This window comes from Acomys russatus, chromosome 21 (genome assembly GCF_903995435.1).
Source record: "Acomys russatus chromosome 21, mAcoRus1.1, whole genome shotgun sequence".
Lineage (NCBI taxonomy): Eukaryota > Metazoa > Chordata > Mammalia > Rodentia > Muridae > Acomys > Acomys russatus.
Window position 1 is genome coordinate 9,000,767 of NC_067157.1, and position 17,924 is coordinate 9,018,690.

Sequence of the window (17,924 nt, forward strand, 5' to 3'; positions counted from 1 at the left end):
CTCCACCTCACACCTTGAAATAAGGTCTCTCACGGAATCCGGGAGGCACTGACTGGCTAGACAAGCTGGACGGTGCGCCCTGGGAGCTCCCTGCCTCTAGCCCGAGCCCTAGGGCTGCAGCCGTGTGCCTCCATTCCGCACTCAGCTACCTCCCCAACCACTTTTCAGCCACTGTTTTTCTATTTTCATGTTTCTACTGATTCATATATTCATTCAGTAACTTGACCAAACACAGCACTAAGCGCCACATTTCAAAGGACGGGTTCTGCTAAGAGTGTTCAGAGGGGTCAGTCCACTGCAGAGGGGAGGGCGTGGCAGGCAGAGCCTTTAACAGGATGCAATCATTTAGTCCCACCTCCCCCTTAAAGCTAGCCCTGCTGAGCTCCTTTCCAGCTGTCCTTGAGATTCCTGTTGCTGATGACTTCCTGTGCAGTTGGCATCTTTAAGCACTGTCTAAGATGTTACATTCCTTTAAGCTTTTCAAGAGTTAGATATTTTCCTTCAAAGGGTTTCTTTTTCAAAATTAGTTTTGTTTGTTTGTTTGTTTATTACATTGTCTTTTGTGTGTACATGTGTGAACATGCACACATGAGTGTGCCAAACTGCATGTGTGAAGGTCAGAGGACAACTTTTGAGAGTCACTTCTCTTCTTCTGCCATGTGGATCCCAGAGCCTGGACTTTGTCAAGCTTGGTTACAGGTGTCTTCACTCACGGGGCCATCTTTTCAGGCCTCAGTGACTTGACTTGACTTCTCTTCTTGTTTGGTCTCCCCTCCCCTCCCCTCCCCTCCCTTCCCTTCTCCTCTCCTCTTCCCCTACTTTCTTAAGATAGGGTTTCTCTGTGTAACAGCCCTAGCTGCCTTCAAACTCACGGTGTAGACCAGGCTGGACTTGAACTCCCAAAGATCCGCCTGCCTCCCGAGTGCTGGGATTAAAGGTGTGCGCCACCATGACTGGCTTTACTTTTCTCCTCTTTACATCTGTTCTTGTCTGTATGTGTGTGGGAGAGTGCTCCAGTGGAGGCCAGCTGTTCTTTCCTTCTACCATACTCAGCATCAGGCTTGCTGGTGAGTGCTTATACCTGCAGTGTTCAGGAGGTAGAGGTAGAAAGGCCATAATTCTCTCTAGAGTACATAGGGGGTTCAAGGTCACCCTACACTGTGTGAATCCCTTTCTCAACAACCAACCAAATGAATAAACAGGCATATAAACAACAAACAGAAAAGCTCCCCCTTGCCATCTGCATGCTCCATCGTCCATGGAGTGTGCAGAGTCCAGCAGCTGAATGCCTGTTTCGGGGCACACTGTCATGACTGTGGGTGGCTCGCTTCCCGGGGAGACGCTAGCCGCACAGCTTTGAGGCACCGCGTCACTGCAGTGGTGATGGAGACCACCATGAGCTGTCCTGGCTTGCTTTCGCCCCACTGGGCCTCAGTGACCCTGCTTTCCCTGGACGCTCGCTTGGCTTGTAAGTGGAGCAAAGGAGTGTGGTATCTCTCCTACAGCATGGTCCCGTTCATCCCATTTGGCACTGTATCAAGAATATTCTTTTTTTTTTTTTTTTAAAGATTTATTTATTATTATGTATACAGTGTTCTGCCTGCATGTACACCTGCAGGCCAGAAGAGGGCATCAGATCACATTATAGATGGTTGTGAGCCACTGTGTGGTTGCTGGGAATTGAATTCAGGACCTTTGGAAGAGCAGGCACCACTCTTAACCACCAAGCCATCTCTCCAGCCCAAGAATATTCTTAACATATGCTACTTTTTTGTTTCTTTGAGTCCAAGTCCACCTGTCACTACCTCTCAAGTGCTGGAATTAAAGACATGTGGTGTCACCCTCTTTAGGGACCGTCTTCTGTTGCCCACACGTGCCTTTGCTTCCTTTCTTTTCTTGGTCTTCTCAAGCCTGTAAGGTTGGCACAGAGTAGGTGCTTAATGTTCAATCCGTCTTCGTAGCGTGAATGAGTAAAATAAGTAACAAAGCCGTCACGGAAGAGGCATGAAATAATTCTATGTTGATTTGAGGGCAGTGTGGTAGCTCTGGGCCTGTCTATGTGCCCGGGAGTTTGTGTTTCTGTGTCTGTCTCTGGGAATGAGTCTGTAGCAATAGTTCCTAGCTGGTAGAGAGGATGCCTGCAATCCCAGCGTCATTCTCAGAGCTCACAGCAAGAAGCTGGTTTTTTTTCTCCCTAATCACTTCCTCTTAATGAGTTGCTGATCATTTTGAGAACTGTGCTTATGTCCTAGTGTCTCACTGACAGAGGCCAGGGTCAGAGTTTCAAATAGGAGCGAGAGACCAGGAAGTGTTTGCTGGAGAATCACTTCCTGTCACTTGTCTCCCAGTGGCACGGAGGGGGTCCCTAAGGTCCCAGCACCCAGGAGGGTGAGGAAGGAAGAGCAAAGCTTGAAGCTAGCTTGAGCTACCTAGCAAGGCTCTGTCTTTAAAAAGTTAAAAAACATTTATATCTGTATATTTTGCTACAATCAGAGACTGCGCAGGTGTTTAGTTTTCTTTCCTCTGTATAGACAGGTTCTCTCGATGTTTACCAGGCTGGTGGCTAGTTCTTGGCTCCAGTCCTGCTTCAGTTCCTGGCTAGTTAGAACTATAAGCGAGTACCATCAGGCTTAGTAGTCCCTCCTGTCGCCCTTCCTCCCTTCTCTCTCCTTCCCGCCTTCCCTCCCATCGGACGCTTAAACCCCACAGCTTATTACATCAACTTAAAGTATAAATGCTGGCAGTCAGTGGATAGATGCACACACTTGGGGCTGTGTCCACACCAGAGCAAAGCTGTGTGGGTTTGAGTTTCTGAATTTGCCACCTCCTGTCACTCTGCCGCAGCAGCTTTTTTTCCATGACGACATTAAGCCAACAGGACTAGGTTTGAGCAAGGGACACACACACACAAACACACACACACACACACACACACACACACACACACACACACACACACACACACACACTGAAGGTGTCTGGGGTAGGTGACACATCCTTGTTCTGTCTACAGCTCCACGGCTGGCTTCTAGCTGCTGCTCTGCAAGCCATTTCTTGTGTGTGTTGTTGTAGAATTTGAAAGCCCCTTTATTTAGATACTTAAATAGGCTTAATTATACTAGTAAACTGAACAAATTGATGTACTTTAGGTTAGGAGGGCTCTTTTGAAAATCAGCTAAAGCCATTAAAAAACATTTTCATTTAAAGGGAGTTTATGGATGCTAGCATATAGTTCTTTTTTAGTTTTTAAAGATCTGGAGAAACCTGAAGGATGTACTTTTATCAAAAGTGGTCCACGTGGAGGATGCTGTGATGCCAGTTTTTAAAAGATGTAATTATGCTCACACTCCAGCTGGAATCATTGTCTCTGATTCTGCCATTTGGGGAGATAATAATGCAGTCGAGGTGGGGGGAGATGGGGAAACAGGAAAAGTAATATTCCTGCATTTTAAACAAATTAAAAACAATACTTTTTAACTTAACAGCACCACCCTTATTACCTAGTCGCCCTAATGAAAATTGTTGCTGGAGCAGCAGAGGGTGATGATCCCAAGAGGCAGAGGGCGTGCGCCTTTTAGCTTAGAAAGCTTAGAACCACCATGGATCATTATGGATAGCATTTAAAAAAAAAAAAAAAAAAAAACTTGTTTTGTTTTAGTTTTTGAGACAATGTCTTGCTATATAGCCCAGGCTAGCCTTGCATGTGCCCTCCTCCTGCCTCTGCCTTCCGAGTGCTGGGATTACATGGGTGCATCGTGTGCCCAGCACCTTGAATCATTTTTTTTAATGTTAAATTTTTAATAACATAGACAACAAAAAGAGAAGATCTAGATCGTTAAATGTAAATAACTGGACCAGTCACTTTGTGTTTACAGCATTTAAAGCAAAGGAGTAGTTTCGAAAGCCAGAATCTAGAGCGTCAATGTGCAAGTGGGCTTTTTCTTGTTTGTTCGCTTTTTTTGAGACAGGGTTTCAAGGATTTCAGGCTGGTCTTGAACTCACTGTGCAGCTAACAACCTTGAATTTCTGATCCTTCTACCTCTCTCCAGTATAGGGCTGTAGAGGAGAGTTATACACAGTGGATGCTCTAATCCTAGCACTCACGAACAGAGCGGGGAGGAGCCCTGTGAATTGGAGGCCAGCCTGGTCTACAGAGTGATTCTGGGCAAGCTGGGACTACAATGAGTCTTTGTCTCAAGTCTCTGAAGAAAGAGACTGAGGAAACACTAGAAAAATGGAAAGGTAACCCGTGTTCACAGATAGGTAGAATTCATATTGTGAAAACGACCACCCTACCAAAAGCAGTTTACGGATCCAATGGGATTACCCATAGTATTCTTTACTGGACTAGAAAAAGACACCCTAAAACTTTTATGGAACCAGAAAAGACCCTGGACAGCCAAAGCAACCCTGGGCAAAAAGAGCAGTGCTGGAGGGAGTGCCATTCCAGGCTTCAAGATAAGTTAGACAGTTAGAGTCACCAACCAAAATGGCGCTGGCACAAACCAGACAGTGGACCAATGGACCGCAAGAGAAGAGCCAATGTGAGCACATGTAACCACAGCCATCTAATTGAAAAACAGGCCAACGACATACATTGGAGAGAAAGAAGCATCTTTGACAAATGGCATTGGGAGAATCTGATGTTCATATGGGCAGGGAAACAAACAAACGAAATTAGAAGCTGTAGTGGTCTCTCCACACAGAAATTAACCCCAAGTGGATTAAAAAAAAATCCAAAACAAACAAACAACCCCCCCAAAAAAACCCTCAACAAGAAAAACAAAAACAAAAACCCTCAACGTGAAACCTGAAACATTAAAATTGCTAGAAGAAAACAGGCAGACAGTAAGTGCCCTGAAGGCACATCATTGGGAGGGGCTTTCTGAAGTGGATCCATTTGCTTACATAGTAGGGCCAAAAATTAAAAAAACAATACAATTTAATATATATATATATTTTTTTTTTTAACAGGAGGTTTCTGTTTTTGTTTTGTCTTGCCTGTTGCACTTCAATATTATAAGAACAAACGAGCAGGAAGGTAGGAATAAAGGTGTAAAGACGGGCAGCCGGCTTACGTGAGAAGTATAATTTGATGGGCGTGGCTCCTGAGAGGAGTGGCGTGGCCTTGGAAAGGCAGAGGGGAAAGGGTTACTGACAGGGGCAGGGGGTGGGGGGCGCAGGGTTGTAGTTTCACAAGGGAAGCTGCGGGATTCCAGTGCCAAAAGACACCTTCTGCTTTCTCTCTGTGGCGAAGCGGGAACTGTTATCTGAAAGCTGAAAGTGGGGAGGGGGAAGTGTAGGCTAGCTCCAGGGACGCTGAGGAGGTTCCGAAGAGCCGCTGCAGAGTAGGCTAGAGGAGGTCTGGAAACGCTGCTGCGCTGCTCAAGGCTCATCTTCGGTTCCAGGAAGCAAACCCTGGGGCTGCTGCTCTGCTGTTGAGCTTCTTCCCCAGGGTGGATATAGATCTGAAATTGCTTGAGCTTACTAACTGTATTGTCTAGATTTTTTTTTTTTTTTTTTTTTTTTTTTTTTTTTTTTTTTTTTTTTTGGAGATAATTATTTTTATTTTCTGTGCATAAGTGTTTTGTCTGCTTATGTGCGGAGGCCAGAAGAGGGTGTTGGATCTCCCTGGAAATAGAGTGGATAGGTGGTTGTGATGCCTTGTGGGTACTAGGAACCAAACCCAGTCTTCTGCACATCGAGAGCTGCAGGTGCTCTTAACCTCTGCGCATCTTTTCAGCTCCCCCTCACTCCGCCACACAATTTTAAAATAATTTCCTTCCTTCCTTCCTTCCTTCTTTCTTTTCTTTTATTTTCTTTTCCTTCCCTCCTCCTCCTCTTCCTCCTTCTTTTTTGGTTGTTGGTTTTTCGAGGCAAGATTTCTCTGTGCAGGCTTGGTTCTTCTGGAACCCACTCTGTAGCATCAAATTCATAGAGATCTACCTGCCTCTGCCTCCCAAGTGCTGAGATTAAAGGCACATGCCACCACCTCTCAGCTGTAGCATGTTTTTTTTAAAAAAATAGTAATTCTTTTTATTATTAGCTGTTACTGTTAATATCTTATCATAGGTAGGTGTATAGGGGAAAGTATGGCATGCATGTGGGTGAGGACAGTCATGGAGGTGCTGGAGGCCATGTTTCCTGAGAAGGGAGGACTGTTGTATGCGACATCACTTAAAGGGCTGGTGGGGCACGCTCAGCAGGTGCACGTGCTTGCCACCAAGCTTGGTGTCCTCTGTGTGATCTCTAGGACTCACATGGTGGGTGGGGAGAGCTGACTCTCGGAAGTTGTCCTCTGACCTCAACGTATATGCTGTGAAATGCACGTGTGCCTCCACTTACAGCCATATAAATAAATAAATAACTGTAATAAAAATTAAATGTCATTTATGTAGACCGTTCTCAGCCTTCATTGGTGGACGGTATCCAGGTTTTATTTTTGTTTTATGTTAATTAATTACTTTTGTTTTTTTGAGACAAGGTCTCTCTGTGTAGTCCTGGCTGTCCCAGAACTCGCTTTGTAGACCAGGCTGGCCTTGAACTCACAGAGATCCGCTTGCTCCAGCCTCCCAAGTTCAAGAATTAAAGGCCACCACACCTGACCTGGTATCCAGGATTTAAATTAAGTAGCCAGAAATTATCTATTTTGTTTATCAACTTTTTTTGGTGGTGCTGGGGATTAAATCCAGGGCCACCTGATGGGCTGAGGTTCTACCTCACAGCTTCATCACGTCCTTTTTTCTTTTTTTTTTTTTTTTTTGAGGCAAGGTTTCATTCACTATGTAGTCCAAGCTAGCCCCGAACTCAATATCCTCTTGCCTGAGCCTCCAAATGCTAGAATTGCTCTGGATACCAAGCAGTATCTCTTTACCATTAAAAAAAAAAAAAAAAAAAAAAAAAAAAAGGTCCAATGCAGGGCCTGGCATCATGGTGCAAGGCCCTATCCCAGCACTCACAGGCAGAGGCAGCAAGAGTTCCAGACCAGCCAGGGCTACACAGTGAGACCCCGTCTCAAAAACATCACTACCCCATAATAATTTCACCAAACCAAGCCCAAATTCAGTTTCATTTAGGAGAGGAATGGGAAGTTAATATGATTAAAATACATTATATTAAATTTTCAAAGAATTAGTAAAGTATATTTAAGAACATATAAAGCAGTGTAACAAATTGTACATGTGACATACAAAACCATGGCAGGGTGCTCTTTCTAAAATATAGTGGATTATAGAATAGGAAGGAAAAGACGACAACAGGCCCCTAAGTGCTTTTTCCTGGCTGCTTAAGGTCTGAGTGTGAGCTCTGGCCATTATATTTGCCAGGAAGCAGCATCGGTAGATGTTCGTTCTGTGCTCAGTGGGACATGTCACGGAAATGCTGCGCTCTAACTTGAATTTTGTTTATTTAGTATATCGATTGCATCATGTGAGCGATACCAGAGGACGGGGTGGGGGTGGGGGACTATTTCCAGGTGTGGTGGCTCACGCCTTTAATCCCAGAACTGGAGATCTTTATGAATTCGAGGCCAGCCTGGTCAACATAGTGAGTTACAGGCCAGCTAAGGCTCTACTATGTTTAAAAAAAAAAAAAAATCAAAACAGTAGCAGCAGCAACAACAAATTATTCCTACAGAACATATTTTGAAAAAATTTGAATTACCACAGCACACCCAGTTATCTAACACAGAATTGCTTTCAAAAGATTTCTAGTTGAACCATGGTGGCACACGCCTTTAATCCCAGCACTCAAGAAGCAGAGGTAGGCAGAGCTCTGTGAGTTTGAGACCAGCCTGGTCTACATAGAGAGTTCTAGGACAGCCAGGGCTACACAGAGAAACCCTGTCTAGAAAACCAAAACACCTCTAACATGCAGAATATGCGTGGAGATTATTAGCTTTTATGTTAGGTTTGAGATTTGATATTGGTCTAAAATTATTTAAGGGTTTCATGCTTCTTTTGTGTGTGTGTGTGTGTGGCAAGTTTAAAATAGAGAGACACAATGTTTCACATAAAAAAGAAAGAAAGAAAAACTGAGATGCTGGCAGGAGTGGAGATCTGTTTCCAGCTGAGTCTTAGAATAGTGATGTGCCGGCAGCCGGGGAAACTGTGCTGATGTTGGAATGAAGGTGGAAAAGATCCGCTTGCCTGTCCTGCCCCAGGGTGTGGCCCACATGGGGAGTTAGAAGGAGCCCAGGGGTTGTAAAACAGAAACAAGAACAGTATGGCTTAGACTCTGAGTTGAGTTTTCAGATTTTGTCTTTTAAATCACAGATCTGGTTTATGTAGTCCAGACATCCTCCTGCCTCAGCCTTCTGAGTGCTGGGATTACAGGTGACTGCCACCACGCTAGCTATTTTAACCACTTCCAAGTAAACAGCTCACTGGTAATAAATGCAGACATAATTCTGCATATTACTTCTACCCATCTTGGCATGTTACAAAAATGGGACCCTATATCCCGACACAGGAACTTCTCGATTCTCCTCCGCCCTTGGCAACCATACTTTCTACTTCTTACCTATATGATTTTTGGCTTATCTGAATACTTCATATAAGGATTCTTTATGTGACCAGCTTATTTTACTAATACAATGTTCTCAAGATTTATCCATGTTGTGGTCTATCAAACATACCTTCCTTTTAAAGACTGCATAATATTTTGTCTTTGCAGACTTTCACACCAAGTTTTTTCTAGTTATTGTATGTAATGGCTCCTTGGTGTCCTATATATAGCACAGTTGGGAACATTATGTATATGATTATGTGTAATTATTTTCATGATAGAAAATTTGTAATCTGTTCTTAATTTGCAGCTTTTTTCAAGGAACAAACCTCCAAAGGGCCTGTATGTTTATGGAGATGTCGGTAAGTGTCGAGTAAGCGCTGGGCAGCTCTGTCAGGAGGCTCTGCAGCTTCCCTCAGGGACAGAAGCTTCCACGGCCACACCTTTCAGTCCAACACCTGAAGGAGCACCAGGCTGGGGGAGTGGGAGGAGGGAGGAGGGAGCGGCAGGGACCTTGGCTTCCACCACGGCTTCTCATAGGCTGTGGCCGTAATCTAAGGCACAATCAGAGCCACATCAGAGTGCAGGGTCTCATTACAGCACGTTTGTCTCAGCTTACATCTTTAAAAAAAAAAAAAAAAAAAAGCTTATTCTTTTTTACCTTTTAATTTCCACACACATTTCTATTAATAATCTAAGCCCTTAGAGTAATGACTTGGTTATTACCATATACCCTCCCCACCCCCAAACTGGTCTTACTATACTCCCTGAGCTGGTCTCGGTGTTGTGGACTGAAGTGTTCCCCCTGCCTCAGCACCACCCTGCCTTGTAGTTCCCTTTAAGTTAGTTAGTAGATTCTGTTAGGGTGTTAGTAGTCATAGTTCCTTGCTCTCCTGCATTGGGCAGACTTGTCTTTTCTCAGCTCCAAGACTGGTTGTGAGTTGTGAGATGGGTGGACGTGGTTCCTTTTCACTAAGAACGGGTGTTCTGTGCTAGTGCCTGGGACACTGCTCACAGCCCTCGCTCTGGCCACCTCTGTTCTCTGGGAGCACATCACACTTCCTGTGTGCTCACTTTCACGCTCAGTCATCGCAAAACTCTGTTCTTTGTTGTTCCTGTTACCTTAACCACTTCACCGTAAATGGAGATGGTTAGTATAGACTTCTGCAAAAGGCTGGACAGACAAGGCCGGTGAAGCTTGCTCCATAGTCTAGCTAATTGAATGGAGATATGGTGTGAGTAATGGGTCTGAATTCTTGAAAAAAAAAAAAAAAAGCCATAAATGAGGTGCAGTCCTGTAATCCGAGCTCTCAGGAGACCGAGGCAGGAGGTGTGTGAGCTTGAGGCTAGCCTGGGCAATGTTGTATGGCCTTGTCTCAAACAAAACAAAGAGGGAAGGAAAGGGGAAAGAGAGGGGGTGAGGGAGGGAGAGAGGGAGGGGGGACTGAGAAAGAGAGGGGGGACTGAGAAAGAGAGGGGGAGAAAGAGAGGGAGAGGGAGAGGGAGAGGGAGAGGGAGAGAGAGAGAGAGAGAGAGAGAGAGAGAGAGAGTGTTTTGATAGTTACCAGGATGGTAGGTCAGCCACAGGCATGGGCGATGGATGGCTTTCAAAGGCACTAAAAACAGCTGAAATAACTGGGCTCTGGTTTGCAACATTTTAACTCTCCTTAATCTTAGTCATCTAGCCTTGTAGACTATTTAACACAGGCAGACTATTTAACACAGGCGCGGCTTTACTCTTCTCTGGAGAAAATGCCAGGTTTAAGTCATGACTCTTAGAGACTAAAGCAACATTGTGAACTTGGTAGAACTTAGTGTCAAGCTCTTCTTTTTCCCAAGGTCCTCTGGCCTCCTCCTCACCCCTTGACTGGTGTTTGCTGAGCATCTACCTGGTAACAGGCAGCGTGTTGCTCTTGGGGATGTGGTGAATACACAGAGGAGACATTGCTCACTCCAAGTTTATTTCTAGTTCCGCCCCACCCCCACACCCCACCCTCTAGTGTTCTCCAGCCTTCAAGTCCTTGGAGACCAGCCTTCTCTTCTGTGCTGTGAGTCTGATTACACCAGGCCCCTCACAGAGAGGGATTCGTCCAATATCTGGCCTTTCATGTCTGGCTTATTTTACTTAGCAAAATAGCTTCAAGATGCATCTATATTGTCCCACACAATAGATTTTTCCCCTTAGAGTCTTTGTTTTCATGGTCTTCCTATTTTCAAACCTTCAGTTTAGTTTAAATTTGATAAGTTTGAAGTGAGATAATTTGAAGAATGTATCGTGATATTTTTGCAGGGGCCAAAAAAGTCGAATCACACAAGAATTTTCTCCATCTTAAAGGCTGAATAATATTCTGTCTCATGTGTGCCACAGGTTGGTATCTACTTATCTGTCAGTGGGTGTTTTGAGTCACCCTGTCTTCAGTTATAGTAAATAATGTTGCTATGAACACTACTGTATAGCTCTTTGCTTGCATTCACACTTTAGGTTATTTGCTATACCCCAAAGCGGAGCTGGTGGACAATGGTTGGTGAATATAAAAAGAAAGGACCTAGGTATGCACCTAGGTATGGTGGAGGAGAGAGTTTATTATAGATATATGTTTTTATGTTTTTCTTTTAATCCCTCTCTTTAATCTTTGCTTAAAACGTCTTGACAACTGCAGCTCTGCTTCATACTGGCTCATGCTTAAAGGCCTTCCTGTGGCAAAGTCAAGGATCTGACTTCACCTGAGTGGAGGAGTCTAGGAAGAACTCAGGCCGCAGGGAATGCTTATGTACACGTGGCTTAATTTCTAAGTGTCTGCTTGATCCCTAGTTGATTTTATTGCGGTCATGGAACATACTTTGTCTACCTCAACTCCTTTCATGCCTAAGAAGACTAACTGTGGTTTAGGATTGAATAGTGGGTGTGGACTTGAAACATTAACCACTTACCGCTGTGTGTAAAATACTCTGTGCCTCCATCTTGTCAAATGTTATGGAAATCCAAATCCTTGCTGTTTTTCATTTCATCTTTACCAAGACAAGCATGTTGACACCTGCCATATTTATTGTGAATTAGATCATTTCTCCTTTTACCTTCACTTAATAGGCGTTGAAGCCTGTATGTGAGCACATCTGTATTTAATATTGATGTTCTTCTTTGACTGAGCCTCCTGTGGGCTGGGGTTCCAGATGTGGGCCACAGTGCCCCCTTGTATTCCACCTTCTGGATGAATCAATTATCTTATTATGGATAAGATAATAAGATACCTCTATCTCTAGCAGTGTTCCTCGATTCCTTGTCCAGTTTGTCTGGGATTCGTATCATTATTGCAAGTTTCTTATGATGAGCATTTGTGGGGCAGATCTTCTCAGTTTTTACTTTTACCTTTTAAATTTTTTTGAGGTTTAATTAGTTCCTTAAGCCTATGTGTTTGGGTGTTCTGCCGACATGCATAGGATCCCCAGGAGGACCAGATGATCCCCTGGAACTGGAGTTCTAGATGACTGTGTGGCGCTGAGAATCAAACCTGGGTCCTCTGGAAGAGCAGCCAATGCTCTTAGCTTCTGGGCCGTCTCTGAAGCCCTCAGTTTTCACTGTTGACTTGCGTGTCTGAGTATCATGAGGAGAGTCTATACTTTTTATCTTTTGTTATTTATCTCGGGCCTTTTTATTGGACTGTGTGGTCCAGCTAGTTTGATGGGATGGAAGGATTCTGTTTCCCATCTGAGTCTTTCTTAGCTATCCTCCAGCCCCCCTGCTGCTTTTGTTCTAAGATGGAGTTTCATATAGCCCAGGCTGGCCTATAGCTATTTATGTAGCCTAAGATGCTTCTGAACTCCTGGTCCTCCTGCCTCAACCTCTCAAGGGCTGGGAGTGTAAGCCTGTGCTACTATACCCATCTTGTTCTTAGCTGTTGTTGTTTTTAAGTTAAAAATTATTTTAGTACTGTAGTAGTTAATTTGGTTGTTTTAGTTTGTATGTCTCCGTGTGTGTGTGGAGGTCAGAGAACAACTCATGGGAATGTGTCCTCTCCTTCTGCTGTGGGAACCTAGAGATTGAACTCTGGGGGCCAGGCTTGGTGTGTCTGTCCCTGCTACACTGGCCCACCTGCCCTGTTCTTAGTTCCTGAAGGCTGTTTTGTATGTCCTGGTTTATTAATATGATTAGTTTATTTGTTGTATCTTTAGTATTTATATTTTATTTATCCCATCCTGTGATTGTTTAAAGCATTTTTATTTTGTTATAGCCTTTCTACGTGCGTGCCCAGCATGAATTACTAAGCTTACCACTGTGTCATGTTCAACCATGTAGTGTAGTACTTTTTTATTTCTCCCATCTACCTAAGACTAACATTTGTGCTCATATTGGCCACTACTCACATACGTGCTGTTAACCCTGTAATACGTCACTTTCATGGTTTGTCTTACATCTTATTGAGGCAGGACTTGCTCTGTAGTCTATGATGGCCTCGAACTCATTTCGTAGCCCAGGTCGATGTGGAATTGATGCTGGCCCCAGGGTTTTCTTAGTCTTGTTCCTTGTTCTACCCCAAGTACTTGTGGTAGCACCTTATCCACGCAGGCATTCAGTCAATATATTGATTAAGTGAATAAGGCATATTTATTATGTTTAAGTAAGATTTTGAAAGTTACATGGTTAAATTAACATGTGACTTAATATTTTCTTTTTTTCTTTCTTTCTTTCTTTTTTTCTTTCTTTCTTTCTTTTTGAGACATGTCTTGCTCTGTAACGCAGCCTAGCTTCCAGCTCACATGATGATGACCTTGCTCTATGTTAAGCTCAGTTGAAAGAGTTTGTACAAATATCCAGTATATATACTCTTCACATTTTTGGTTGGGTCAGTCAAGAGCTTTTCTGGATCAGTGTTACTTGCAGCAGAATTTGACAGTTCACTGCTTTACTATTTTTTTGGTAAATGTAAAATTGAAACTCTGCTGTTCCTTATTCTAGCCAGAAGTTCTGTACTGAAGACTTTGGGAAGAGTCACTTTTCAATTTAATTTCAATTTTTATGACAAGTCTGACTGGGGATTGCGTCTTCAAATGCAAAAAGACCTGGCATTGAAATGCATGAGTTTAACGTGTTCTATAGTGAAGGGCAGCCCAAAACTGAGTCTGTGTCTCTCTGCCTGCTCAGCTGCCTTTGAATTTTAGTAATTGCATCTCCTGATGCAATGTGGGGATCGGGGGAGGGGAGAAAGAGGAAAGAGAGGGCAGCAGAGGAGGAAGACTGGAGATAGGACCCTTATGTGTTGGATTCTGAGGTATGAATTAAGTGTGGGTACTGCTGCGGTCCCCCAGAAGCTAGGTTTTCTGTGAGAGAGAAACATGGTTTTGTGCTCGCCTGTGCTCAGGTGACTGCCATTCAATTGCTAGTACAATTCCAGGGAGTAACATTTTCAAGCATGGAAAACTAGATCATTTACATTCTAAAGCTTGACCATCAGAGTTCCTGAAGTAGAGCTTGTCTTAGTCAGGGTTTCATTGCTGTGAAGAGACGCCATGACCAAGGCAACTCTTGTAAAGAAAAATATTTAATTGGGGCTGCTTTACAGTTTCAGAGGTTTAGTCCATTATCCTCATGGCAGGAAGCATGGCAGCATGCAGGCAGACATGGTGCTGGAGAAGTGGCTGAGAATTCTACATGTTGAGCCACAGGCAGCAGAAGGGGACCATGTGCCACACTGGGCATAGCTTGAGCATGTGAGAACTCAAAGCCCGCCTCCACAGTGACGCACTTCCTCCAAGAAGGCCACACCTGCTCCAGCAAGGCTGCACCTCCTAATAGGTTCCACTCCCTATGGCCAAACACTCAAACACATGAGTGTATGGGAGCCAGACCTATTCAAACCACCACATTCCATTCCCTGGCTCCCACAGGCTTGTGGCCATGAGATAATTTGAAATGCATTTAGTCCACCTTCAAAAGTCCCCATAGGGGCTGGAGAGATGGCTCAGTGGTTAAGAGCGCCGCCTGTTCTTCCAAAGGTCCTGAGTTCAATTCCCAACAACCACATGGTGGTTCACAACCATCCATAATGTGATCTAATGCAGACAGAAATCTGTATGCATAATAATAAATAAATAAAACGTTCCCATAGTCTATGGCAGTCCCAACAATGCTTAAAAGCTCAGCTTCTTCTGAGATTTATGCAATCTCTTAATTGTAATACCCTACAAAGTCAAATAAAAAACAGATCACATACATCCAACATACAATGACACAGGATGTACATTTTAATTCCAAAACGTGGGGGAGGGAGCATAGTAAGGAAACACTGGGGCAAAGCAAGAGGGATAACGAAGCCCGGCAAACTCCAAACTCAGCATCTCCGTGCCTGCTGTCAAAATGCCCCTCAGAGCTCCAACTCCTTTCAGCTTTATTGTCTCTCTTGAGCAGGTTTCACAGCCTGTTAGCAGCTCTTCTTGACTGGTCTCCCACGGCTCTGCCACCTCTTACCGCTTGGGGTCTCCAGGGCAACCCAGGCTTTGCCTTCACAGCGTCACACGACCTCACTAGGCCTCCATGCACCCCTGACACACGCCTGCCTTTAGCAACGCTCCTTAGTTGAGGAGGGAGAATCCGTAAACCTTTTCTTCTATTCTTGACTCTAAAGCCAGAACAATATGGCTGAAGCTAATAGGTTCTGCTGGTCGTGGTAGCTGGAACATGGCTCCCTTCTTCAAACACATCTTCACCAGCTTTCTGTTTTCAGTGGTTTCCTTTGCTGCCTAAGCTTTGTCTTCCTGGAACATTCTCTGTAGATTGGGCTGACCTTGAACTCAGAGATCTGTTTGTCTTGGTCTCCTGAGCACGGTCTCCTTCTGCTGGGATTAGAGGCCTGTACCACCACACCTGGACCTAAGCTTCTCTTTCCTTTTCACAAGATGGAAGCTTAGCTGGGTGGGATCTTGCCCTGAGGTCACCACTCTCTTAATCCCATTTAATATGTTTAATCTGTTTATCTCCTTGAACACAGGAGTTAGCTTCATTCTACTTCCTGGTACCCCTTTAATCCTCAGACCATACATTTTGTATTTTTCCTTGCTCAGCTTCCTCCTATTCATCAAAATGCTCTTCATAAGAGTTAACATTAGTTACCCCACCACATAATCTATACTAGACTATTTTGAGATTTCCTTTCCTTTCCTTTTTGGTTTTTGAGACAGAGTTTCTCTGTGTGTAGCCCAGGCTGTCCTGGAACTTGCTCTGTGGAACAAGCTGGCCTCGAACTCACAGAGATCTGCCTCACAGAGATTCTGCCTCCCAAGTGCTGGGATTAAAGTTGTGCACCACCACGCCTGGCTTATTTTGAGATTTCCTTTGTCCATTCAATGAATCCAAAAACTCTTCACTTTAGCCTCAGACAAACTTTTCAGACAAGGGCAAAAGAAGCCATGTTCTTTGCCAAGACATCGCAGGAACACTCTCTAGGCTGCATACTAACACTCTTCTCCTCTGAAACCACCCAAGCCAGGCCCCCATAGTTCAAATCACCTACAGCAACACTGTCTACTGCTCTCTTACTGGTATGTCCATTAAGCAGCACTTAATGACTCTACTGCTTAGCCGGGTGTGGTGGCACAGGCCTATAAGCCCAGCACTTGGGAGGCAGAGGCAGGTGGATCGCTGTGAGTTCGAGTCCAGCCTGGTCTACAAAGAGAGTCCAGGACAGCCAAGGCTACACAGAGAGACCCTGTCTTGAAAAACAAACAAACGAACGCACAAACAAAAAGACTCTACTGCTTTCCCAATACAAAGTCCCCAAATCCACATTCCTCCAAACAAAAACATACTTAAGCCTATTGCAGCACTACCCCACTCCTGGTATCAACTTCTATCTTAATTTGAATTTTATTGCTGTGAAGAGACACCGTGACCACGGCAACCCTTACAAAGGAAAATGCTTATTTATTTGGGGCTGGCTTACAGTTTCAGAGGTTTAGTCCATTATCGTCATGGCGGGAAGCATGGCGGTATCCAGGCAGACATGGTGCTGGAGAAGGAGCTGAGAGCTCTACATCTCGATCTGCAGGAAGCAGAAGGAGACTGTGCACCACACTGGGTGTAGCTTGAGCATAGGAGACCTCAAAATCCCCCTCCACAGTGACATACTTCCTCCAGTAAGGCTCCACCTACTAATAGTGCCACTCCCTATGGCCAGGCACTCACACACATGAGTCTGTAGGAGCCATACTTATTCAAACCACCATGGGGCTCATTTTGAAAAAAAAAAAACGCGTTCTGAGCGTTAAATAGAACAAAGTATTATAACTGACCATGTTCTTCTGCATTTATTGTTTAACTTTTTACCTAGAAAACCTTATTTGTATCTATTATTACTATTACTAGTAATAGTATTACTATTATTACTGTGCTGCTATTACGATGACATACGTGTGTGCTGGGGTGGGGTGTGGGTGTGGGACCAGGTTCAGGTGGTCAGGGCTGCCCGGCAAGTGCTTCACCTGCTGTGCCATCTTGCCAGCCACCTTCTCTTGATATTCTTACTTTTACTTTCGGAATTCCCCACTGTTCCCAATATATAATAATGCCAATAGGTTAATTTATTCTAGTGTCTTTTAGAAGAAAAGACAGGAGGACAACAGTCATGCCAGGTTATAAGCAGACCTCTTAATGTTGACTACAAACAGGATTATGACGAAAAGGGACATCAGTCTTTTAAAGCCAGTTCATCCGGAAAAGCAAGCGCCTCCTCCGACCGGCAGAATAACAGCCTCTGGCTTCCCAGCGCAGAGAGCTCTCATTATCTCAAAGCTAATGAACAATCATTAGTGTAATCAGCACATGCTGTTTAATGGTGTTCTTAAATTTTCTCATTTTTGTTTTTAAGGTACAGGGAAAACAATGGTGATGGACATGTTTTATGCTTATGTGGAAATGAAGAGGAAAAGGCGGGTCCATTTTCATGGCTTCATGCTAGACGTGCACAGAAGTAAGTTAGTGATCCCAAGCAGCAGTTTTTTCAGTGTGATAACCACAAAATCATTTTCCTTTTCAGTGAATAAACATATAAGCTTAAAAAAAAAAAATAGACCTTTGCTTGAAGTGAGAATTTCTTTGATAGCTTTTGTTTTGTGGTATATGGAAAAAGGAATGCATCTAGAGTAGTGGCACACGCCTTTAATCCCAGCACTCGGGAGGCAGAAGCAGGCAGATCTCTGTGAATTCAAGGCCAGCCTGGTCTACAAAGCAAGTCCAGGGCAGCCAAGGCTACACGGACAAACCCTGTCTCGAAACAACAACAACAACAAAAGACTTAGTTCTTTTTTTTTTTTTTTTCTTTTTTAGGTTTTTTGAGACAGGGTTTCTCTGTGTAACCTTGGCTCTCCTGGACTCAGTTTTGTAGACCAGGCTGACCTCAAACTCACAGAGATCCTTCTGCCTCTGCCTC

General features: G+C 44.1%; 1 protein-coding gene across 1 annotated transcript in view; it reads left to right on the forward strand.

The window, feature by feature from the left end:
- Positions 1–17,924, forward strand: part of Afg1l (AFG1 like ATPase) — a 160,620-nt gene that overhangs the window by 30,951 nt on the left and 111,745 nt on the right. Inside the window, exons 3-4 of the mRNA XM_051164152.1 lie at positions 8,816–8,867; positions 17,364–17,465. Coding sequence (XP_051020109.1) covers positions 8,816–8,867; positions 17,364–17,465 — 154 coding nt within the window. The remainder of the gene's footprint in view (positions 1–8,815; positions 8,868–17,363; positions 17,466–17,924) is intronic.